This window comes from Schistocerca piceifrons, chromosome 11 (genome assembly GCF_021461385.2).
Source record: "Schistocerca piceifrons isolate TAMUIC-IGC-003096 chromosome 11, iqSchPice1.1, whole genome shotgun sequence".
NCBI classification, from domain to species: Eukaryota; Metazoa; Arthropoda; class Insecta; order Orthoptera; family Acrididae; genus Schistocerca; species Schistocerca piceifrons.
Window position 1 is genome coordinate 136807016 of NC_060148.1, and position 26822 is coordinate 136833837.

The window sequence follows — 26822 nt, forward strand, 5'->3', positions numbered from 1 at the left end:
TTCATGCAGATTCTATTTATAATATATTGATTGAAATAGGCTGAAAGGGGGCTGGAAGGACTGGAACCACCAAAAAATAAAATTAACTTAAATTCCAGAATAAAAATCACGAAATGCTATTGTGATGTGTCAAGTGATTCAATGTGAATTCCATTTTAACAAGTCATAGTTCTGACTTCCAATAAATATTAGTAATATCAGGTCCAATGTCTAAAAAGGAAACAAAAAGTGAATATTAGCATTATACAGTAAGAGCTTACACAGTAAAAAAAAGTTAAATAGCAGGGTAGAGGAATAGAATTTAAAGCTAATCAAATACTATAAAAGAAAGCTTAGGTTACATAAAAGTAACTTTTGTTTTGTAAAATTTTATGTTTTACTTTATAAAGGAGTTAGCATCTGAACCAGTATTTAACATGTAATAAGAGAGCTTGCAGTTGATCTTGGACTTATGAAAAGAGTGGAGAGCTCAATAAAATTGTATTACAAGCTTGAAGCCATTGACCACATCACACTTCACCAAGCATTTTGCAGACAATTGGCCAGTTTCTCCTGCTCCTGCACGCTTCAAACACGAAAGGTTCTCTATTTGGCTTCATTCATACAGCACACAGTTGAGTTTAGTAATGTTACTGGAGTTTCTCAGTCATGCAATTGCAGATATCGTAATAGTAATTGATGTTGGCACCTACGTAAATACTGTGAGTAATCAACATCTTCCATTCATTAGCAAATACAGTGCATTCCTGTGCAGATAAATTTATTCAATTCCTCACAATAATGAATAAATGATGCAGTAAAACAATAGAAATTCTAAGGTTTGTCATAGTATAATTTGCTTAATGATACGCAGAAATGCCTGCCTGCTTACGCAAATCCTTACGTGCTCAGTGCCTTGTGTCAATGCTGGTGACTGGGACCATCTCTGGCAGAGTTGCCTCAAATCAAATTACAACGGTGGCACACTATTTAAATGTTCAAATAATGCATGAAATGGGATGACAGTGGTACTGGTGAAAAGGAGAAAATTACCATGATATTTTACATGGCGTGTGTAATTTTTTCCATGAAATGAAATGGTATTACATTAGTGCAATTTTCTTTATGAGCCAACTATCCACAATAACACGTCTCCCTTGCAAAATGAGCAAAATTTTAGTTTAGAAAAATAACATTGTTTGTGTGTGTGTGTGTGTGTGTGTGTGTGTGTGTGTGTGTGTGTGTGTGTAATAGCAGTAGCTGCTTGGCAAGGATGGAATAATTTCTGTTGTTTGGTTGATGTCTGATGTGTCTATCTCCAAATTAGAGTCTTGGTTTCAAATGTATGGACTAATTGGAATGAAAGTAAATCTAATTTAATGTGACACATTTTCTGGTTACCAAATGCCAGTAAGTGAATACATGTGACCAATAGCTTTTTAACCCCACATGATGTGTAACCACCAATCAAGTGCAAGGGACAGAAGCTGTGAATATGCCATTTTTTTCTTTTTTCAGTTTCTTGAAGATCCGCTGAAGATTGTAACACCTAGTCTTCATATAAAGCAAGACCTAGAACTGAAACAGGAGGATGGCATTGAACATGATGTAAGTTTTCACATCGGTGATGCATTGTGCATGAAGTACTGTATGGATATCATGAAATGCATTGGGTGCAGTAAATTTCAGTGATCATAAATGATGAAACATTAAAACCTAGTATATTAGCACTCCTCCAGAATGTTCATAGAATTTCAATTGACTGTAGGTATATTGTTCGGTTGTGTGTAATGGTATTTGAATGAAACTTGTAGGAAACATAACTTTACTAACTGTAACCCATGGTAATTTTATTTTACATATAAATAATGAATGCCTCAAATTCCTTCTTGGAACAAATGTACCAAAGATGACTTCCTTGCAGCAGCTGTCAATTTATTTGTCTCTGTCAGAGTTCTATAATAGAAAAGATGTAAGAGGTAAAGCAATCAACTGTAAGCAGTATGTTATCAGATAAGTATTGTATTTGTCATACTATTTCTTTTCGCTGAAGTATTTAATGAAAAACAAACTGCATTACTGGAATTGTTTGCTCTGTGTAAAGACAATGGGTTTATCCAGTATGCATGGCATAAATTTACAGTGTAATGGAACATTGCGTATCCCAAACTGCTTGCAAAGAGAAAACATTGTGATAGCAAGAATTTTTGTGAACAGCATTAAATTTAGTACAATTTTTGTGAACAGCATTAAATTTAGTACAATTTTTGTGAACAGCATTAAATTTAGTACAATTTTTGTGAACAGCATTAAATTTAGTACATTATGGTGATAGTCTGTGAAATTCCATATTAGTTTAACTATCACCATAGTGTACTAAGTTTAATGCTGATGGTTTGTCAGGTCTCCAGCCACATGGTAGCATTGATATCACATGATGTTTCAGGCAGTGTCATATTACCAATCTTCTGGCATAGTGTCAAGATTTGTGGGGAGCATGCTATTTATATGTGCCATCACCCCCCTCTACTAGACCTCAGGTGGCTGCAGTGGTGGGGATGGTGGCCACATTCGGTTCTCGGTGTAAGCATTATGTCTGTGTCCACAGCAGAGGGCGTTGACGGTCATGCCCCCGATGGATTGCCGCTATCGCAGGGTTCCATGCTGCGCTGAGTTGGTATCCATCATATCTGTTGATGAGATTGTGATGAATCCTTATTTCTGTGGATTGTTTGATAATGCTTTCCCAGAAGCCAGATGCTCAGCACAGTACTTTCGTGTTTTCAAAGTTGAAGGTGTGTTCATTTGTGCTGTGTTCTGCAGTGGCTGATTTTTCTGTGTGGTCTAGTTGCACACATCTGATATGATCTCCGCAGCATTTAGATGTACAGTGCTGTATTAGCCCAATGTATTGTTTTCCGCATTCACATGGTATGCTATATATACACCTGGTGTGTTAAGGTTCAGTGGATCTTTGGTAGAACCTAGGAGCTCCCTGGTCTTTGATGGTAGTCGGAGAGTGGTTTTGATATTGTATTTGCCCATAAGTTGTACAATTTTGACCGGGAGCAGAACCGTGTATGGAAGGAATGCAAGACGTTCGTCTCCTTCTTCATCATCTTTTTCTGGGGTTCTCTCTGCTTCCTTCTTTTAAGCGCCCTGTTGATCTGCGTTTCACTGTAGCCATTTTGGTGGAAGACTTCCCTCGGGTGTTAATGCTCGGATGACAGGCTGTCTTTGTCACAAATGGCATGCACCCTATGTACCAGGATGGTCAGTACTGTTTGTCTCTGTGCTGGATGGTGGCAGCTTGTTGTATGAAGGTATAGATCTGAGTGTCTTCTTCCTATGTACTGCATGGCCTAATGAACCATCTGCCTTCCTCTTAATTAAAATATCAAGGATGGGGAGCCAGCCATTTTCCTCCATTTTCATTGTAAATTTGATGTTCGGATGGATGTTGTTGAGGTATTCCAGAAAATCATCTAGCACCTGTTTGCCATGTCCGCATATGACAGAAGTGTCATTGACATAGTGGAAGAAGTGCTTTGGTTTCTGTCTGGAAGTTTGAAGGGCCACCTTCTCAAAATGTTCCATGTAGAGGTTTGCAATCACAGGAGCCTGTGGGGAGCCCATGGCCACGCCATAGATCTGTTCGAAGAATTCCCTGTGGCACTGAAAGTAGGTGGTTGTTAGTGCATGTTTGAAGAGCCTGGCTGTTTGTGTTTCAAAGTGCTGGGCTAAAAGTGCCAAGGAGTATTGAAAGGGCACTTTTGTGAAAAGCAATGTCACGTTGAAGCTCATAAGTAGGTCTTCCATTTGTAGTCACATGTCCCTGAGTATTTTTACGAATTTGGCCGAGTTTCTCACATGGTGGCTGCAGGCCCCCACAAGGGGTTTGAGCAGTGTTTCTAGGCATTTAGCAAGTCCGTAACAGTGAGAGTTGATGGAGTCTACAATTGGTCTAGAGGTACCCCTTCCTTATGGATCTTGGGGAGTCCATAGAGGCTTGGTGTTGCTGGTGCTCTGGGGTACAGGTGCTTCTTCATTCGTTCAGGTAAGTCAGATTTCTTCAGCAGAGCTATCATCTTTCTACTTAACGTTGCGGTTGGATCCTTCTTCAGCCTCTTGTAGGCCTCATCTTGTAGCAGCAGGTTTTCTGCTGGTACTCGGAAGTGCTTAATAGCATTGTAGCATTCCCTTTGTCTGCTAGTAGGATTGTTATATCATGGTAATCTCTAAGGGACCAAAGAGCTGCTCGTCCTTCCGCAGATATGTTATTTTTAGGCAATTGAAATCTGTCAATTATTCTGGAAGTTTCCCATGTGACTTCCTCTTCCTTGGGAAGCCCTAGTACTGCTTCTTCCACGCCACTGATGATGTCTCATTTCGAGTTTGTTCTGGGGATGGGGGCAAAATTCAGTCCTTTCTTTAGGACTGCGATCGTGGCAGCATCTAGTTCTTTTCGAGTCAAATTGACCATGGCTCTGGTGTCATTCATCTCCTTTCTTGTCAAAAACATTGCAAGACGTCAATGCTACCACCCAGCTGGAGACCCGAGAAACCTTCATCAACAGTTTACGCCGGGAAAGCCTACAGTTAAATTTGATGCTATTTGCAAAAATTTGTAATACTTAGTAGAAATCCGTTTTGTAATGGTATCCAGCTCTGTGGACTAAGATCAGTTGTGGTGAGTATTAGAATTTTTACTGGGTAGGCGTGATTGGAAAATGAAAAAGAACAGAACTCACACATTTCAGATGTGCGATTAGAGAATGCTGCTGAAAATTAAGTGAACTTACAAGGAATATGGAGTCCTCAGCAGAACAGTCGAGGAAAGAAATGTACGGAAAATGCTGACAAAAATAAGGGGCAGGATGATAGGATAAGTGTTCAGACATGAGGTAGTGAACTAGTCAGATGTGTTTCCTTCTCACTTGGGGAAAAATGCTACTATTACACACATCATATAGGAACTTTAAATGGAGTGTAGTTAACCTTGTTATGTAGTCAAATGTGGAACCTCATCAAGCACTGGCAACTCTAAACTAGTAGATAAAGAAGTGCCTTTTTGATGCAAAATAATTTTGGCAACAAAATAGGAGGCATTAGAGCTAATATAGATGCTTCCTGGCAATTGTTCTCTCCAAACACCACCTTCAAATAGAATAGGAAATAGTAAAGTAATGGATGTAGTGGTATCAGAAGTACCCTCTGGCATGCACCATTAGGTGACTAGTCTAGTGTAGATGTAGGTGTACAAAGAATCAGATATTAATAGTCAGGGATATGGACTATAATCACACATTTATTATGAGACACATTTGGGAGAGATTATGAGAGAATAAGAAACCCATTTCTTAAAGATCACAGTACTCGCAGACAATGATTGCACAGCACTGCGAGTGTGTTGAAAAACATCGTTGTCATTGTCCAAGTGCATTCAACATAATACTTGAGAAATTAACAGTGATAAATTGAATGGGAGAATCTGTGCTTGGCACAGTCATGGCAAATTCCAGAGCTAAGAAGGTTGTCTGTAGCATGTATGAAAGTTGGTCTGTAGAGCATTATCCGAGGAAACATACATGGTGGTTCTTCCTTCTGGAGTAATGCAGTGTGTGCCACTTCATACTGAATTTCACGTTTGCCACCATTGAGAACTGTTGACACAAGGGTGCAAGCAACAGCTGAATGTAAAGCACTATATCATTAGTACATCAGTAACTTTTAAATTGTGAAAATGATTGTGTAAAATCACAATCTCCAGTAAAATTAAAACTGAGGCATGTGATGTATAATCTCCTCACAATTACTTTGGGATTGACACTACAGCAGGAAAACATGGAGATGCAAAACGAAGTTGCTGCATTCTTCCCTGACTGTTTGCATGATCTGACATTTCATTGAACACACTCAAATTTGCATACTAATCAGTGTACAAAGGTGGAAGTGGGATCAATAGATTCTGGAAGAGTTTCACTACATTCTCATTTTAGATGTGTTTGTGGCAGTAAATTTTTAATTTTATATGCACAATATTTTCGAAAATGCATTGTTCAATGTTCCTGAAAATTTGACTTACAGGGAAATTTTGTTAATGAGTTTAAATGACCAAATTGTGTTAACAAAATATTTAGAATATATCTTACTTTCAACAGCTCCAAATTCTGTCAGACATGTATAACATAAGATTAATTTAAATTAAACATTGTGTGTGAGGCTCTGCTCATGTGATACGGTATCAGTCATCCGTTTTGTTGAGAGAAACACAGCACAGCATTTACGGCTAACATGACATTACATTTTCTGATCAAACATTACAAATCTTTGTAGCAAGGAAGTTACCCATTTTGGTAGAGGTATGGAAATTTAAGTATGAAAGTAAGAAAAGTAGTGATAACATCATTCACTACCTTCCAATTGCAACTATTATGATGGAAACAATGAAGATTTTGCTAGTGTCATTAGTGCTGAATTCCTGAGGTGCACTTCATTTGATTGTAGTTGCCAATAACAGCCTTCTTAGTAACAATTAAAATTTATGAAAATACAGTCTGCTCTGCACGTAAATATACCACACATTCCCTGGTAATTTTCCTAACAGCTTCATTACTGAGTTCCCCAACTGTGGACAGTGTACCTTTTTTACTTGTTTCGTCACTGTTTTGCAACATAATTGCCAATTTAGGTCCATATCAATTCTGTTGGGTTGACGTGCCAGTGAGAACTTGTCAGCCTAATTATTTTATGCCTGTAAGTTTTTGTCAACCTGTCAGTTTTTGTATGTGGACAACTGTGGTTTATGGAGAGAAATTGGATTTATATGCTCCATCTTTTTAAATGCTTCACTTACTTCCACTTACAGATGCTGAAGCCAATAATTTCTTCCTTTTATTTTAGTATAAGGTTCTTGTCAACAACAGAACATTTGGGAGCATTATCAACAACAGATGTTGATGATGTAGGCAGATTATGCACAAACCATTTATCTCAACTGATTTTTGTTTTATATAGCAATGCCTTGAACAAGAGTGATATCGATATATCCACTGAATAACATTTGCTGAAGTGGCTTTTAACATTCTTAAGCACTGCACACTCCAGAACTGATAACAGTAATGACAGGTAAAATTTCAATCCTGTAAGTGTACAAAATGAACACAAACAGAAACTCGTAGTGCAGTGAGCGATTCCATAGGACAGCAAGCTGCCTAGAACTGAACTGTACTACACTTGCATAGTATATTGGCAGTGTGGTGAAGGTCTATCCCTTGGGATAGACTGAATGTATGCTCTGCAGTCTTTGAATGTGTCCACACTATTTCATATCTAGCTGCCAGTCCTAAAGTAATTCTGTATAAATTTAAATTAAATTACCCAATTGCTTTCTAGAACCAGGTCCTTGATTGTGACACAGGCAGGCAATGCAAAACAAAATTTGCAGGCTGAAAATCTAGGACATTATCTTGGGTCCAGTGCAAGACACCACTGAAGATTGGAGAGGAGAAGTCAAAAGAATACATCGTCCAGTAATGGGTGTCAAATGCCTGAACTCATTTGAGCTAAAGCTGTGAGTGTGACAACAAGATAATAGGTTAAATGCGGGCAACAATAGGCAGGTGAAGGCTGATGACGAGTGATAAATGGTGTGTGGATGGGAGAAGCATAACACCGCAACTCAAGGCAAATTTCTAGGTCGCCAGATGATGGTCAGTCAGTAAGTGCTGTGCTGTGAAGTATACAGTGTAGGAGAGAGCTGTCAGTGTCTCTGCAAAGAGCACAGTGAAATGTACCACAAGGTGGAATCTTGGGAAGGTGAGTTAGAAAAGCTGATCAGCAAATTGTCTTTGTATGGACAGATTTGCACAAGCTGTATTAATTCGAATATTCTTTGTTATTTTCTTGAAGGTCGGTTGGGAGTATTTTGCCACAGAGATTGTATCAGTGAGGATCCCAGACTAAGTTTGGGGTGGGATGATCTGGAGAATATTTCCAGCATTCACATCACTAATATTGCATGTAGAATGAGGAAAGTCACTGGCTAATTGAAATAATCATAGATCGTGAATTTTCTAGAGATCAGCAGTATATTAGTAACCAGCTGAGTTCGTGGTATTGCCAGGGTAGGTATATATTCCAATCTGTTATTCCATCTTCTCCTACCACAATCATTCCATCCCTTCCTTTGTCACTCTTCTGTCTCCTCCTCACCCACCAAATTCCCATCTTCTCACCCACTCTCTCTGCCTGTCTCGTCCTTGCCCTTTCTCTCTGCCCCTCAACTTTTCCTCAAGGTGTGCAGTCCACCTATGAGCTCCCTTGCAGGCAGAATGACATACCTGTCTACTTAGTGTCATGTTGCCATAGTACTTCCACTACCACTTTCAAAAATAATGTATTAGTCAGCAATGTGAAACACATACCAAGCAGCAGTAGGAATGAACTATTTCTTATGACTAGACACAGCCATGTTCCAGTTAGTTGTGCTCAATGCTATGGGCTGGTCGAAACTTGTTAGCAAAATTAAATTTTTTTGTTGATGAGAAAGCAATGACATTGCCGAGGCAGAGGATGAAAGGATACACACAACAAATTTTGAATGTCCAATTTTCTGTTTGCAAGTTGCGGCAAGAAGTATGTAATACTGAGATGAGTAGAATTGTAATATCTATGCCAGAGGAAAAGCAGCAACATGTACACAGTATAAATGCCCGGGAAATGTGATTAATGTGTTGTATGGCAGAAATTGTGTGAGCTTATGAACAATGCAAAAAAGTACCAACTTTGCTAGAGGTTAACAGCTTATGTTGAAGAGAAATGGACTGCATAGCTAGCAAACAGTCCGTCAAGGGGATAGGAAAACAGACTGAGGCTGCTGTTATTTAAAGTGCTGGGTATCCCACCCAAAAACCATTTGTCATGGTGGCATTTGTTCCGCATATATCAACAAATTTGAATCTCTCTATAAGATCACACCTCGTTTAGTAGAACAGATGAGGTTTGTGGTTTAGATCCTACTACACAATGAATTTTCCTTCTCTTTTCCTCTACACTTCCAGTACGGTCAGACTGGATGACAGCTGATAACGATCTTCAGTGCATGTCGTGATAGGAAAATCACTAAGATTCTTTTGTTGCACCATGAACGTTATATGTACAGCTTGCTACTGGTGCATTTAATTTGCAATAAATTTAAGAAACAACTTACTAGGGACATTATGCGTCATTCGTTTTTTATATTAATTTTACAGCCATTAACCAGTATAAGAATTAAATTCAGCTTTCTTAACCCTTATTTTCAGTCTTAAGCCAACACATGCTGTCTCCAACAAATATCCCTCTGCGGGTCCGCGGTAAGAATAGGCCTGTGGTATTCCTGCCAGTCGTAAGAGGTGACTAAAAGGAGTTTCATCCGTTTCAGCCTTCAATGTGATGGTCGCCATTGGTGTTTGACCTCCATTTTTAAAATTCTACAGAAGTACGAGCCTCTTGGGGAAGGACACATTACGTGGTGTGTCACCGGTCCTCAGTGCACTAAGACCTTGACACTCATCATCGTAACGGCGTCGTAACTGCACCCACTGTTCATCAATTTTGGCCTGAACACCTGATGGGTTGCACAGGTTACGCCCGTAGTGCATCCCCATCTGCGCCTTTGATCATAATGGACTTTCCATGGCACCCGAAATCCAGCACGGTAGTCAGCCCATTGTGGTGGGGTAGTCATGTACCCTCTAGGTTGTAGCCCCCTAACAACACAGGGATCGTACTGCCGATACCTGAACTGCACCCTCCCCACATAAGCCAAGGAGTAGATGCCCGTCTACCTGGGGCATCAGGACTTCCAGCAATGGTCATCCTGCCAGGCACCGAGCGAGGTGGCGCAGTGGTTAGCACACTGGACTCGCATTCGGGAGGATGACGGTTCAATCCCGTCTCCGGCCATCCTGATTTAGGTTTTCCGTGATTTCCCTAAATCGCTTCAGGCAAATGCCGGAATGGTTCCTTTGAAAGGGCACGGCCGATTTCCTTCCCCATCCTTCCCTCCCCCGAGCTTAAGCTCCGTCTCTAATGACCTCGTTGTCGACGGGACGTTAAACACTAATCTCCTCCTCCTCCTTCATCCTGCCAGGTGGCCCTTGCTGAGGCTGGGTGGCGCCTGTGGGGATAGCCCCTGGTCAGAGTGGGTGGTATTGGGGCGGACGTTTTGCAGATGAAACGTCAACATGCATCAGGTCGCTCTGCGGCCGCGTCTTGTAAGAAGAAAGGTTCTGTCTCCATCTCTGGTTCTGGTCCTTCTGCCTTTCCCCCTTGGCCACTTCCTAGGAGGAAGGACAGGCCCGCCAGCTTGGGGCGAAATACTTCCCCCACTATTTACTCTGTTCTCGGACCAATGGAGGGACGTTCGCCACCTCCAAGCCCATGTTCTTTGTACAGCTTATCAAGGATATCTTCAGAGAAATCTAGGCTCTTAGTAAAATGCGTTCGGGGTCCATTCTCATTAAGACCACCTCCACTACACAGTCAGCGGCGCTCCAAGCATGCCACCGACTAGGGTACATCCCAGTGTCCATGGTCCCACATCTGATACTCAATAGGACGCAAGGGGTTATTTTACATCGGGACCTCCTGCTGCAATCTGATGAGGAGCTCAGGGCCAACCTGGTGCGCCATGGCGTGCATTTCGTCCGGAAAGTCCAGTGCAGCCCCGAAGATCGTGGCGTCGACACTGGGGCCTTTATCCTTGCCTTCGAGGGTGATGTTCTCCTGGAGAAGGTAAAGGTGATGTGCTACCAGTGCGACGTGCGACCTTACGTCCCACCTCCTATGCGATGCTTTTGATGTTTGCACTTCAGGCGTATGTCGTCACGATGCGAAGCTGAACCCCTTTGTGGCGATTGTGGACGTCCTCTTCATGAGGGACATACATGCACCCCATCACCTTGGTGCGTCAATTGTTCTGGCCTCCACTCGCCTAGATCTTTCGACTGCCCTGTCTATCAGAAGGAGAAGAAGATACAAGAATTTGAAAACCTTGGACCGTCTGTCTTATTCTGAGGCCAGGAAGAAATATGACCGCCTCCATCCCATGATGTTGGCAATGTCGTTTGCTTCGGTCGTGTCCACTCCTTCCGCAGTATCCTCACCCCACTCCATCTCCTCACCCCATCCAGGGTCTATGCCTCTGCCTCCCAAATCCCTCCCTTCCAAATCTTCCTCCTTCGTGACCCCTGCCCCCTTTGCCCCAGGGGCCATCCCCCCTCCTCCTCCTCCTCCTCCTCCTCCTCCTCCTCCTCCGCCGCCGCCGCCTGAGAAGCAATCCTCTTCTTAGGCATCCATCAGGGAAATGTTACAGACCCCGGCTTCCGACCCACCAGGGGGTCCACAACTTTTTTGTGGATATGTGCATGGCTAGCACAGGGCCCCGAGCTATTGCAGCCTTCTTTCTCTCCAGGGCGTCATTTCCTTCCCCCTTCCCCTCCTTTCCCCTACTTACTACTTTCCCGTCTCCCTCTCCTCTCCCTCTCTTGGTGTCCTTGCTTATGTTGGCCCCCACTATCCTCCTGGTTCTGATGGTTTTACAATTCGGCTTTGTTGCGTAATCATCTCCTCCTTTTGGCATTCCCTGGTCCCCCTCTGGTGTTTGACCTCCATTACGAAATTTCTCCTCCATAGTGTGAGCCATTTGGGGAAGAGCACCTTACCTAGTGTCTCCGATGTGCACTCTCCTAGTAAATTCCACCTTTTCTTTCACGTCGTTGTCTGATGCTAGGGTGCATAGCCAGCACGGTAGCCCGCCCGTGTGGTGGGGTCGCTATGTACCCTTTTGGTTGAGCCCCCTGAACACACAGGGATCACACTTCTGATACCTGAGCTGTGACCACCTCATGCATTCCTTGGAGTGGTTGCTCGTCATCCTGGAGCATCAGAACTCCCGGCAATGGCCACCGTGCCAGATGGCCCTTGCTGTGGCTGGGTGGCGCCCGTGAGGAGAGCCCCAGATCGTAGTGGGTGGTATCAGGGCGGACGCTATGCAAATGAAACGCATATGGGTCCAGAACTCGGGCCACTCTTCTGCGGCTGTCTCTCTGTGTGGAACTGATTCTTCAAGTGCTGCTTCTCTTGCCCCTTCAGCCTTCCCTTCCATGGCTACCCCCTGGGAAGAGGGTCAGGCCTGCCGGCTAGGGGTGAAACCTTTCCCCCGTTATCTAGTTTGCACCAGGACTGATGGAGATACTTTCACCTATACCAAACCTTTATTCTTTGTGGAACACATTGAAGACAAGTTTGGTGAAGTGGACTCCCTGAGCAAGATGCAGTCAAGTTCATTGCTAATCAAAACTGCTTCAGCTGCCCCATCTGGCTCTTTGTGCCTGTACCCAGCTTGGCACAATTCCTGTGTCCATTACCCCCCACCAGCCTCTAAATATGGTTCAAGGTGTGATTTTTCATAGGGACTTCATCCTTCAAACTGATAAGGAACTTCGGGACAATCTCGGACGGCAGGGTGTTCACTTTGTTCGGCGTGTTCAGAAGGGTCCTAAAGACAATCGCATTGATACTGGTGCCTTTATCCTGGCCTTTGAAGAGGATACCCTACCTGAGAAAGTTAATATTATGGTTTATTGATGTGATGTGAAGCCGTACATCCCACCTCCTATGAGGTGTTTTAAGTGCTTGCGTTTTGGACACACATCTTCCTGCTGTTCTCAGGCCCCTCTGTGTGGTGACTGTGGACGTCCACTCCATGATGGGAGTCTCTGTGTTCCCCCTCCTGTGTGTAAATTGTCATGGCAGTCATTCTCCACATTCACCAGATTGCCCAGTATATAAGAAGGAAAAGAAGATAGAGGAGTAGAAGTCCCTCGATCGTTTAACCTACACATAGGCCCGTAAGAAGTATACACGTCTTCACCCTGTGTCCATGACATCTAGTTACGCTTTGGTTACATCTTCACCACTTCCTCCCCCTTCCTTACCCCCATCCTGGACCCCTCTCCTCCCCCCCTCCCCTGCGGCTCCCACAACTTCTCCTCTGGGCGCTGCTGCCCCTCCCCAGCTGGAGAAATGTCCCACTCCTTCGGCGTATGCCGGTCAAGGGCGCCTCTCCCGGGATGCCCCTTCCCAGCACCTACCAGGCCAAAGGTCTTCTGCCACGTGACGACCGCGAGAGGCGTGGTCTGTTGGCCCCCATGTCGCCTGGTCTCTTTCTGTTCCTGACCTTGCTGCAGCTGGCTCCTATATGCCACACAGCCCTCCTCGTTCTCAGCCTGAAAAGAAGACACGTAAGTCCCGGGACAAAGAGCCTCTGGTGTCACCGGAGGTCCCATCCCTGACTTCACAACCGGATTCTGCCTGTCGTTCATGGATGTCGCCCCCTCCTTGTCAGTGATGGGTGGGGACCCAGCGGTATGACTGGCTTTAGCTTGTTCAGCCCCCATTTAAATCATCATTCTGTGGTTCCCCAATGGAATTGTACTGGATACTATTGTCACCTTCCGGAATTGAAATCCCTTCTTTTGTCTCACTCTGCAGCTTGTGTGGTTCTCCAGGAATCTCATTTTACTGATGCTCACTCACTGACCCTCTGTGGGTTCCGTGTTTTCTGTCGAAATTGGGTCGGACCCCTGCGGTCTTCTGGTGGCGTTTGTACGTTGGTCCGTACAGAAATTGCTAGCATGTGGATTCCTCTTCAAAATACATTGGAAGCGGTTGCTGTTAGGGTCCACCTAGACTCTGAGGTCACGGTCTGCAATATTTATCTCCCTCCTGACAGGACTCTTACACCTGCTGCCTTAACTGTCCTTCATCAACTTCCTCCTCCCTTCCACCTCCTTGGTGATCATCACTTGTGGGGCAGTGCCTTTCCATCTAGACGAGGTCTTCTCATAGACCAGTTTATTGCAGACCACGACTTGTGCCTTCTTAATGATGGCTCCCCTACTCATTTCAGTGCCAATCATGGTACCTTCTCTGCCATTGAACTTTCTCTTTCTTCTCCCTCTCTTCTCCCTTCATTACACTGGTCGCCACACGACGACCTTTGTGATAGTGACGATTCCCCGTTGATTATCTCGTTCCCTTCCCGCTCCCTGATGGACAGGTTACCTCGTTGGTCTTTCCAACGCTGTCGTTTTTTCTCCCTCTTTGTTGGGTTGTATTGATGACGTCCTACGTGACGTGTCTGACGCAATTGTTCGCGCTGCTAGCCTTACTGTCCCACACTCATCTGGACCATTTCGTCGCCGGCAAGTCCGGTGGTGGAGTATGGCCATTGCCATCCGTGATCGCCGTCGAGCTTTGCAACACGGAGGCACCCATCCGTAGCCAGCCTTGCTACCTTCAAACGCCTCTGTGCTAAAGCCCGTTATTTAATCAAACAGAGCAAGCGGATATGTTGGGAACGATTAGTTTCTTCCCTTGGTTCTACTGTCCGTCTGTCACGGGTATGGGCTACATTTCACTCTCTCCAAGGTTGCCATCGGCAGTCCACCCTCCCAGGCCTTCACCTCCGAGATGTCCTTTGTACGGACCCATTAGTTCTTGCAGAATATCTTGCGACCCATTTTGCAGTGGCATCAGCATCAGCCTCCTATCCAGCTGCTTTCCTTCACCAGAAACAGTGGGCTGAAGCTTCCACCTTATGTTTTACCCCTTGTGAGTCAGAATCTTACAACATACCTTTTACTGAATGGGAATTTCTTTCTGCTATATCTTCTCATGATATGGCCACTGGCCCAGATTCCATTCATAACCAACTGCTTCAACATCTCAGTGCTCCACAACGGCAACATCATCTTCCGGTGTTTAACCGTATCTGGCTCCAGGGTGACTTCCTTCTCAGTGGAGGGATAGCATCGTGGTTGCTGTCCTTAAGCCTGGTAAGAACCCCCAATCGGTTGACAGCTATCTTCCAATTAGTTTGACCAGTGTATTTGTAAGTTACTTGAACGGATGGTAGCCGGTCGGCTCAATTGGGTCCTCGAATCTTGGGATCTATTGTCCCCTTACCAGTGTGGCTTTAGAGAGGTCTCCAATTGCTCATTTACTTCGCTTGGAATCTGCAGTTTGGCAGGCTTTTTCCCAGCGCCGCAATTTGGTTGCAGTGTTTTGGACCTTCGCAAGGCCTATGACACAGCCTGGCGGCATCACATCTTACTTACCCTTCATCAGTGTGGTCTTTGGGGCGCACTCCCGATTTTTATCCGCCAGTTCCTGTTCCATCGGTCATTCAGAGTTAGAGTTGATACTGTTTTTAGTTCTCCACAGACCCTGGAGACGGGCATCCCACAGGGTTCTGTCTTGAGTGTCCTTTTCCTCATTGCTATCGATGGACTTGTGGCCTCTGTCGGTCCTTTGGTCGCCTCTGCCCTGTATGTGGATGATTTCTGCATTTGGGCTAGTTTCTCTTCGATGGCATCTGCAGAACGGCAGCTCCAGGGAGCTATACGGTGTGCCTGTGCATGGACCCTCTCACACGGGTTTAAATTCTCTCCTTCAAAATCGGGGGTGGTCCACTTCTGTCACCATACTACGATGCACCCTGATCCAGAGCTCTATCTCGATGCACAAAGATTTCCTGTGGTCCCACAGTTTCGTTTCCTGGCTCTTCTTTTCGACAACAAGCTCACTTGACTGCCCCATATCAGACTTCTGAAGGTAGGATGTTTCTGTAAACTCAATGTCCTTCGCTTCCTTGCCCACTCCTCTTAGGGTGTGGACCGTTCCCACCTTCTCCATCTTTATCGTGCTCTAGTTCTGTCTCGCTTGGACTATGGTTGTTAGGTTTATGGTTCAGCTGCTCCTTCCACACTGTATGTGCTGGATCCAGTCCACCATCGTGGTATCCGTTTGGCCACCGGTGCCTTCCCTACTAGCCCTGTTGATAGTCTCCTGGTTGAAGCTGGGATACCCCCCCCCCCCCCCTCTTTCTGTTCGGCGGTCCCAGCTTCTGGTGTCTTATGCACTCGCTATCTGTTCCTCTCCCACTTATCCTTCCTATTCTATCCTGTTCCCAGACCATGGACGTCGCCCACCCGACTCCTGCCTTCGAGCGGGTTTACTGTTTGGACTCCACCTTGCGTCTCTTTGCTGTGATTTTCAGCTTCCTTCTTTGTCCTGTCTTCCTCGCTCCCTCCCGTTTACCCCCCCCCCCCCCCCCCTTGGTTAGTTCCTCGGCCTCGAATTCGGATGGATCTCCGCCGAGGTCCAAATTTAATGGGAGTTTTGGGATGCTGTTGTTTTTTACACTGATGGCTCTAAATCTGCTGATCATGTGGGGTATACCTTCACGTCCTCTGTTGGAATGGAAAATCATCTGCTGCCACCTACATGTGGGATGTTTAGTGCGGAATTGATGGCAATTTCCCAGGCCCTTACCTTTATTAAACAGTCCCAACACAACCTCGGTTTGTTATGTACGGACTCGATGGGTGGCCTTCTTGCTATTGACCGGTGTTCTTTGCGCCATCCCTTGGTCTCTGCCATCCATGACCATCTCGCTGATATTCACCGTGCTGCTTGTTCCATTGACTTCCTTTGGGTCCCTGGCCATGTGGGTATCCCGGGTAATGAGCTCGCTGATCGTTTGGCTGGAGGAGCAGTCACTTACCCCCCGTTTTCTGTAACCCCTCCTGCAGCAGATTTACGGCTTCACATCAAATCCCACTTCGCACAGTCATGGGCCACTTCTTGTTTTAATAAACTTCGTGCGATTAAGGTGACAACAGGCCCGTGGCGTGCTTCCTTTCACCTCTCCCGAAAGGACTCGACCACACTGTGTTGTCTCCGCATTGGCCATACCAGGCTGACCCATGGTTTTCTTTTGCGTGATGAGCCACCCCCACTTTGTGGTTGTGGAGCCTTCCAGTCAGTAGCCCACATTTTGGTTGACTGCCTCCTCCTTCTGGCTCTGCGTGCTAAGTACAGACTCCCCCACACTTTACCGTTGATGTTGGCTGACAATTCCCAGATGGTCTCTCTGGTTCTCGGTTTCCTCCAGGAAAGTGGTTTTTATTCTCAGTTTTAAGGTTTTTAATCTCTCTCTGGTGTTGGGGCAGGGCGGTGAGTGTTTGGGTGTCTCCCACTGTAAGCAGTGTTCGGAGACCCCCAACTCACCTCCCTGACAGAGATCCTCTTTTCTTCCCCTTTTACTCTGTTTTTGCCCCCTTTTTTTTTTTTAAGGATTGGTTAGTCTCCTTTCCCCATACGTACTTCTACATTCTAACATTTGCACATTTTAAGTCACAGGTGGTCTTGCCTATGCTGCTTCAGCATAGCGTCGGCTTCGTTCTCTTGCTGACTTCCCTCATTTTTTTTACCATTGACAAAATGACTGCTCTTTTACGTTTTTCGCCTTTTCCCCTTCATTGTTCTGACTTTCCTGACATGTCACATTAGGGGAATGCACCACATTTGAAACAAGGGACTGATGACCTTGCTGTTTGGTCCCTTAAACCCCAAACAACCAACCAACCAACCCGGCTTCCGAGGTCCGGCATTCGAAAAAGGACCCCAAGCGTGAGGACTTTCTTTGGGTCCAGCCCCCACAGCCCACCATCCCTGTGACTCATTGGTCTTCCAAGAAGGCCTCAAAGAAGAAGTCTTTGTCCCCCTCTACACCCCGGCGCGTTTCGTCTGATGCACCATCAGACAGTCGCTGCTCCCGACCGTCCTCAGTTTCGCCGGGAAGCTCTGCTGCCAGGCGCTCGGCAGGCCTGTCGCCAGCGGACAATGCTGCCCCTCTTGTGCAACCCAGGAATGTGGCCGCAGCTGGTGACGACTCGATGGAACAGGATCCGCCTCCCGACTCGTTGTAGCGATGTTCCCTCGAAACCTGGCCCTTCGCGGTCGTCGAGGTGACTAGTTCTACCCCTGTTTCGTTCCCCCTTTCTCTGACCCACAACCCCCCAGGGGGTCCACAACTCTTTCGTGGATACGTGCGTGGCGAGCACGGGGCCCCGAGCCATTGCAGCCTTCTTTCTCTCCCGGGCTGCATTTCCTTTCCCTTCCCCTCCTTCCCCACCATACCCCTTTCCCCTCGCCCTCTCCTCTCCCTCTATTGGTGTCCTTGCTTATGTTGGCCCCCGCTATCCTCCTGGTTCTGTTGGTTTTACACTCTGGCTTTGTTGCGTAATCATCTCCTCCTTTTGGCATTCCTTGGTCCCCCTCTGGGGTTTGACCTCCATTCCAAAATTTCTCTTCCGTAGTGTGAGCCATTTGGGGAAGAGCACCTTACCTAGTGTCTCCGACGTGTGCCCTCCTAGTATATTCCACCTTTTCTTCTACGTCGTTGTCTGATGCTAGGGTGCATAGCCAGCACGGTAGCCAGCCCGTGTGGTGGGGTCGCTATGTACCCTTTTGGTTGAGCCCCCTGAACACACAGGGATCACACTTCTGATACCTGAGCTGTGACCTCCTCATGCATGCCTTGGAGTGGTTGCTCGTCATCCTGGAGCATCGGAACTCCCGGCAATGGCCGCCGTGCCAGACGGCCCTTGCTGTGGCTGGGTGGCGCCCGTGAGGAGAGCCCCTGATCGGAGTGGGTGGTATCAGGGCGGACGCTATGCAGATGAAACGCATAAGGGTCCAAACCTCTGGCCGCTCTTCTGCGGCCGTCTCTCTGCGTGGTACTGATTCCTCAAGTGCTGCTTCTCTTGCCCCTTCGGCCTTCCCTTCCGTGGCTACCCCCTGGGAGGAGGGTCAGGCCCGTCGTCTAGGGGCAAAACCTTTCCCCCGTTATCTAGTTTGCACCAGGACTGATGGAGATACTTTCACCAGTGTCAAACCTTTATTCTTTGTGGAACACATTGAAGACAAGTTCGGCGAAGTGGACTCTCTGAGCAAGATGCGGTCGGGTTCATTACTGATAAAAACTGCTTCGGCTGCCCAATCTGCGGCCCTTCGTGCCTGTACCCATCTTGGCACAATTCCCGTGTCCATTACCCCTCACCAGTCTCTAAATATGGTACAAGGTGTGATTTTTCACAGAGGCCTCATCCTTCAAACTGATGAGGAACTTCGGAACAATCTCGGACGGCGGGGTGTTCACTTTGTTCGGCGTGTTCAGAAGGGTCCTAAAGATAATCGTATTGATACTGGTGCCTTTATCCTGGCCTTTGAAGGGGATACCCTTCCTGAGAAAGTTAAGATTATGGTCTATCGCTGTGATGTGAAGCCGTACATCCCACCTCCTATGCGGTGTTTTAAGTGCTTGCGTTTTGGCCACATGTCTTCTCGCTGTACCCAGGACCCTCTCTGTGGTGACTGTGGACGTCCACTCCATGAGGGGAGTCCCTGTGTTCCCCCTCCTGTATGTGTAAATTGTCATGGTAGTCATTCTCCACGTTCAGCAGATTGCCCAGTCTATAAGAAAGAAAAAAAGATACAGGAGTATAAGTCTCTTGATCGTTTAAGCTACACAGAGGCCCGTAAGAAATATGCACGATTGCACCCTGTGTCCATGACATCTAGTTACGCCTTGGTTACATCTTCATCCCTTCCTCCCCCTTCCTTACCCCCATCCCGGACCCCTCTCCTTCCCCCCTCCCCTGCGGCTCCCACACCTTCTCCTCTGGGCGCCGCTCCCCCTCCCCAGCCGGAGAAGTGTCCCACTCCTTCGGCGTCTGCCGGTCAAGGGCGCCTCTCCCGGGATGCCCCTTCCCGGCACCTTCCAGGTCAAAGGTCTGCTGCAGCGCGGCGACCGCGAGAGCCGCGGTCTATCGGCCCCCATGTCGCCCGGTCTCTTTCTGTTCCTGATCTTGCTGCAGCTGGCTCCATTATGCCACACAGCCCTCCTCGATCTCAGCCTGAAAAGAAGAAGAAACATAAGTCCCGGGACAAAGAGCCTCTGGTGTCACCGGAGGTCCCTTCCCCGGCTTCACAACCGGATTCTGACCTGTCGTTTATGGATGTCGCCCCCTCCTTGTCGGTGACAGGTGGGGACCCGGCGGTATGACTGGATTTAGCGTGTTCAGCCCTCATTTAAACCATCGTTCTGTGGTTCTCCAATGGAATTGTAATGGCTACTATCGTCACCTTCCGGAATTGAAATCCCTTCTTTCGTCCTACTCAGCAGCTTGTGTGGTTCTCCAGGAATCTCATTTTACTGATGCTCACTCACCGACCCTCCGTGGGTTCCGTGTTTTCTGTCGAAATCGGGTCGGACCCTTGCGGGCTTCTGGTGGCGTTTGTACGTTGGTCCGTACAGACATTGCTAGCACGTGGATTCCTCTCCAAACTACATTGGAAGCAGTTGCTGTTAGGGTCCACTTAGACTCTGCAGTCACAGTATGCAATCTTTATCTCCCTCCTGACAGGACTCTTACACCTGCTGCCTTAACCACCCTTCTTCAGCAACTTCCTCCTCCCTTCCTCCTGCTTGGGGATTTTAATGCTCATCATCCTTTGTGGGGCAGTGCCTTTCCATCTAGACGAGGTCTTCTTATCGACCAATTTATTGCAGACCACGACCTGTGCCTTCTTAATGATGGCTCCCCTACTCATTTCAGTGCTGGTCATGGTACCTTTTCTGCCATTGATCTTTCTCTTTCTTCTCCCTCTCTCCTCCCTTCATTACACTGGTCGCCACACGACGACCTTTGTGATAGTGACCATTTCCCGTTGATTATCACGCTCCCTTCCCGCTCCCCGATGGAGAGGTTACCTCGTTGGTCTTTCCACCGCGCCGATTGGCCTCTATATACTGCACAGGTCGAGTTTTCTCCCTCTTTGTCGGGTTGTATTGATGACGTCCTACGTGACGTGTCTGACGCGATTGTTCGCGCTGCTAACCTTGCTGTCCCGCGCTCATCTGGACAATTTCGTCGTCGGCAAGTCCCGTGGTGGAGTACGGCCATTGCCATTGCCATCCGTGATCGCCGTCGAGCTTTGCAACACTTTAAGAGGCACCCATCTGTAGCCAGCCTTTCTACCTTCAAGCGCCTTCGCGCTAAAGCCCGTTATTTAATCAAACAGAGCAAGCGGATATGTTGGGAACGATTCGTTTCTTCCCTTGGTTCCACTGTCCCTCTGTCATGGGTATGGGCTACACTTCGCTCTCTCCAAGGTTGCCATCGGCAGTCCACACTCCCAGGCCTTCACCTCCCAGATGGCATTTGTACGGACCCATTAGTTCTCGCAGAACATCTTGCGACCCATTTTGCAGTGGCATCAGCGTCGGCCTCCTATCCAGCTGCTTTCCTTCATCAAAAACAGCAGGCTGAAGCTGTCACCTTATGTTTCACCACTTGTGAGTCAGAATCTTACAACGAACCTTTCACTGAATGGGAATTTCTTTCTGCTCTATCTGCTTCTCATGATACGGCTCCTGGCCCAGATTCCATTCATAACCAGCTGCTTCAACATCTCAGTGCTCCACAACGGCACCATCTTCTTCGGGTGTTTAACCGTATCTGGCTCCAGGGTGACTTCCCTTCTCAGTGGAGGGATAGCATTGTGGTTCCTGTCCTTAAGCCTGGTCAGAACCCCCTATCTGTTGACAGCTATCGGCCAATTAGTTTGACCAATGTTGGTTGTAAGTTACTTGAACGGCTGGTAGCCCGTCGGCTCACTTGGGTCCTCGAATCTCGGGATCTATTGTCCCCTTACCAGTGTGGCTTTCGAGAGGGACGATCTCCAATCGATCATTTGCTTCGCTTGGAATCCGCAGTTCGGCAGGCTTTTTCCCAGCGCCGCCATTTGGTTGCAGTGTTTTTTGACCTTCGCAAGGCCTATGACACGGCCTGGCGCCATCACATCTTACTAACCCTTCATCAGTGGGGTCTTCGGGGCCCACTCCCGATTTTTATCAGCCAGTTCCTGATCCATCGGTCATTCAGAGTTCGAGTTGGTACTGCTTTTAGTTCTCCACGGACCCAGGAGACGGGCATCCCACAGGGTTCTGTCTTGAGTGTCCTTCTTTTCCTCATTGCTATCGATGGACTTGTGGCCTCTGTCGGTCCCTTGGTCGCCCCTGCCCTGTATGTGGATGATTTCTGCATTTGGGTTAGTTCCTCCTCGATGCCATCTGCAGAACGGCAGCTCCAGGTGGCTATACGGCGTGCCTCTGCATGGACCCTCTCCCACGGGTTTCAATTCTCTCCTTTAAAATCGCGGGTGGTCCACTTCTGTCGTCGTACTACGGTCCACCCTGATCCAGAGCTCTATCTCGCTGCACAAAGATTGCCTGTGGTTCCACAGTTTCGTTTCCTAGGTCTTCTTTTCGACAACAAGCTCACTTGGCTGCCCCATATCAGACTCCTGAAGGTAGGATGTTTCTGTAAACTCAATGTCCTTCGCTTCCTTGCCCACTCCTCCTGGGGTGCGGACCGTTCCCTCCTCCTCCGTCTTTATCGTGCTCTAGTTCTGTCACGTTTGGACTATGGTTGTCAAGTTTATGGTTCAGCTGCTCCTTCCACGCTGCACGTGCTGGATCCAGTCCACCATCGTGGTATCCGTTTGGTCACCGGTGCCTTCCCTACTAGCCCTATTGATAGTCTCCTGGTTGAAGCTGGGATCCCCCCCCTTTCTGTTCGGCGGTCCCAGCTTCTGGTGTCTTATGCCCTTACTATCCGTTCTTCTCCCGCTCATCCTTCCTATTCTATCCTATTCCCAGACCATGGACGTCGCCCGCTTGACTCCCGCCCTCGGGCGGGTTTACCGGTTGGGCTGCGCCTTGCGTCTCTTACCCGTGATTTTCGGCTTCCTTCTTTGTCCTGTCTTCCTCGCTCCCTCCCCTCCACCCCTCCTTGGTTAGTTCCTCGGCCTCGAATTCGGATGGATCTCCGCCGCGGTCCGAAAGATTCCATCCCCCCGGTGGTGTTCCGTTCCTTTTTCCGCCAAATTTTATGGGAGTTTCGGGATGCTGTTGTTTTTTACACTGATGGCTCTAAATCTGCTGATCATGTTGGGTATGCCTTCACGTCCTTTGTTGGAACGGAAAATCATCTACTGCCACCCTCATGTGGGGTGTTTACTGCGGAATTGATGGCAATTTCCCGGGCCCTTACCTTTATTAAACAATCCCAACACAACCGCGTTTTGTTATGTACGGACTCGATGAGTGGCCTTCTTGCTATTGACCGGTGTTTTTCGCGCCATCCCTTGGTCTCTGCCATCCATGACCATCTCGCTGATCTTCACCGTGCTGCTTGTTCCATTGACTTCCTATGGGTCCCGGGCCATGTGGGTATCCCGGGTAATGAGCTCGCTGATCGTTTGGCTGGGGGAGCAGTTACTTACCCCCCGTTTTCTGTAACCCCTCCTGCAGCGGATTTACGGCTTCACATCAAATCCCACTTTGCACAGTCATGGGCCAATTCTTGGGAGGCTACTCCACTGTCTAATAAACTTCGTGCCATTAAGGTGAATACAGGCCCATGGCGTTCTTCCTTTAGCCTCTCCCGCAAGGACTCGACCACACTGTGTCGTCTCCGCATTGGCCATACCAGGCTGACCCATGGTTTCCTTTTGCGTGATGAGCCACCCCCGCTATGTGGTTGTGGAGCCTTCCAGTCAGTGGCCCACATTTTGGTTGAATGCCCCCTTCTTTTGGCTCTGCGTGCTAAGTACAGACTCCCCCACACTTTACCTTTGATGTTGGCTGACGATTCCCGGATGGTCTCTCTGGTTCTAGGTTTCCTCCGGGAGAGTGGTTTTTATTCTCAGTTTTAAAGTTTTTAATCTCCCTCTGGTGTTGGGGCAGGGCGGTGAGTGTTTGGGTGTCTCCCACTGTAGGCAGTGTTCAGAGATTCCCGATTCACCTCCCTGACCGGAATCCTCTTTTCTTTCCCTTTTACTCTGTTTTTACCCCTTCTTTTTAAGGCTTGGTTAGTTTTTCTATTCCCATACGTACTTTCTGCATTATAGCAGTTGTACCTTTTAAGTCACAGGTGGTCTTGCCTATGCTGTTTCAGCATAGTGTTGGGTTCGTTCTCTTGCCAACTTCCCTCATTTGTTTTTACTAATGACAACGTGACTGCCCTTTTACGTTTCCCCTTTATCCGTTTTATTTTTCTGACTATACTGATATGTCCCGTTAGCAGAATGGAGTCTATTTGAAACAAGGGACTGATGACCTTGCTGTTTGGTCCCTTTAACCTCAAACAACCAACCATCTGACCCACAATGGCTCTATTACATTGGAACATAAGAGGTATTTGATCTAATCGGGAGGAATTACAACTACTCCTCCGCCTGCACTGTCCGCTCGTCATTGGTCTCCAGGAAATGAAGTTACACCCAACTGCTCATATTGCTTTTACCCACTATACTTCGGAGTGATCTGACCTAACCCCTGTGGATGGTATTCCAGCTCATGGTGGGGCCATGTTGCTCGTTCCGGATGATGTCTATTACCATCGCATCCCATTGACCATCCCACTCCAAGCAATAGCTGTCCGTATTACTTATTGCCTTTACTTTTTCTGTTTGTACTGTCTACACTCCATCGTCCTCCGCAGTTAGACTGACATGATGCACCTGTTTTCTCAGCTTCTTTCATCATTTTTATTGTTCGGCGACTTCAATGCCCATCATCCCCTTTGGGGTTCTCCTGCATCCTGTCAGAGAGGCTCCCTCTTGGTGGATGTTTTCAACCATCTCAATCTTGTCTGCCCCGACTTTCATCTTGGACTCTACTCATACCTACTCCCACTTGGACCTCTTGATCTGTTCTACCAATCTTGCCTATCGTTCGAGTGGTATGTCCTTTCTGACACCTATTCGAGCGACCATTTCCCCTTTGTCGTTAGTCTCCTGCACCACACCCCATCTCACATCCCTCGAGCTGGAACATACCGATAGCTGAATGGGGACTTCACTCCTCCCTGGCGACCTTTCTGGACCATGAGTTTCTCAGCTGTGACAGTCAGGTCGAATACCTCACGGCTATTATCATCAATGCTGCCAAACGTTCCATTCCTCGTACTACCTCTTCTTCACGTCGAGTTTCAGTCCCCTGGTGGAATGAGGCTTGCAGAGACGCTATCCATGCTCGACGACGTGCTTTACGCACCTTTCACCGCCATCCTACGCTGGCGAATTGTATTAATTACAAACGGCTCCGAGCGCAATGTTGTCGAGTCATCAAAGACAGCAAAAACGCTTGTTGGGCCTCTTTCACAAACTCCTTTAACAGTTTTACTCCCTCTTCTGTCGTCTGGGGTGGCCTGCGCCGGCTGTCGGGCATTAAGGGCCACACCTCGATACATGGCCTGACTTCAGGTAATGAGGTACTTGTGGACCCTGTGGATGTCTCCAATGCCTTCGGCCGCTTTTTCGCGAAGGTTTCAAGCTCCGCCCATTATCACCCTGATTTCCTTCCCAGAAAAGAGGCAGGAGAGGCTCAGCGACCTTCCTTCCACTCGCTGAAGTTGGAAGATTATAATGCCCCCTTTACTATGCGGGAACTCGAACGTGCACTTGCACTGTCCTGGTCCTCTGCTCCAGGGCCACATGCATTCACGTTCAGATGTTGACACACCTTTCTCCGGCAGGTTAAATGCTTTCTTCTTCATACCTATAACCGCATCTGTACGGAAGTTCAGGTCCCCACGCGTTGGTGTGAGGCAGTCGTCATTCCCATACCCAAACCCGGGAAGGAAAGACACCTTCCTTCTAGTTACTGCCCCATTTCTCTTACAAGCTGTGTCTGTGAGGTGATGGAGCACATAGTTAATGCTCGGTTGGTTTGGATTCTTGAATCTCAACGGCTACTTACTAATGTTCAATGCGGCATTCGTCAACACTGCTCCACTGTTGACCACCTTGTGACCTCCTCGACGTTCATCATGAACAACTTTTTGCGAAAGCGCCAAATGTTAGCTGTGTTCTTCGATTTGGAGAAGGCTTATAATACCTGTTGGGGAGGAGGTATCCTACGCACTATGCAGAGGTGGGGTCTACATGGTCGCCTGCCCTTTTTTTTTTATTCATTTTTAACAGATCGAATTTTTAGGGTACGTGTGGGTTCCGTATTGTCCGACGTCTTCCTCCAGGAGAACGGAGTGCCTCAGCGCTCCGTTTTGAGCGTAGCCCTTTTTGCCATAGCGATCAATCCCGTTATGGATTGCATTCCACCTAACGTCTCCGGCTGTCTTTTCGTTGATTTCGCAATCTACTGCAGTGACCAGAGAACATGCCTCCTGGAGCACTGCCTTCAGTGTTGTCTTGACAGCCTATATTAATGGAGTGTGGCTAATGGCTTCCGGTTCTCTGAAGAGAAGACGGTTGCATAAACTTTTGGCGATATAAAGCATTCCCTCCACCATCCTTACATCTCAGTCCCATTGTTCTCCCCTTTGTGGAGACAACGAAGTTTTTAGGGCTCACACTGGGAAGGAAACTTTGTTGGTCTCCGCATGTCTCTTATTTGGCTGCCCATTGTGCACGTTCTCTTAATGTCCTCCATGTTCTTAGTGGTTCATCTTGGGGAGCAGATTGCACTGTCCTGCTTCACTTATATCGGTCCATATCCCGATCAAAGCTGGATTATGGGAGCTTCGTCTGCTCGGCCATCCCTCTTACGCCCCTTCTCGACTCCATCCATCATCGGGGGTTTGTCTTGCAACTGGAACATTCTGTACCAGTCCTGTCGAGAGTCTTTATGCTGAATTACCGAATTACCATTGACCTACCGGCGCGACGTACTGCTTTGTCAGTATGCCTGCTGGCTGTTGTCAATGCCCGACCACCCCTCTTATCAGTCCTTCTTCGACGATTCTCTCGACCGTCAGTATGGGTTTTATGTGTCTGCCCTGCAGCCCCCTGGAGTCCGCTTTCGTCCCCTGCTTCGACAATTGGATTTTGCCCTCCCTACCACCTTCAGAGAAGGTGAGAGC

At 47.3% G+C, this 26822-nt stretch overlaps 1 protein-coding gene across 3 annotated transcripts in view; it reads left to right on the forward strand.

Annotated features, from left to right (window-relative positions):
• The window catches only part of LOC124720079 (zinc finger protein 70-like), a 128906-nt gene that overhangs the window by 17417 nt on the left and 84667 nt on the right, over nucleotides 1-26822 (forward strand). For all 3 annotated transcript variants that reach the window (XM_047245351.1, XM_047245352.1, XM_047245353.1), the window contains exon 3: nucleotides 1498-1587. In XM_047245351.1, the coding sequence (XP_047101307.1) occupies nucleotides 1498-1587 (90 nt within the window). The remainder of the gene's footprint in view (nucleotides 1-1497; nucleotides 1588-26822) is intronic.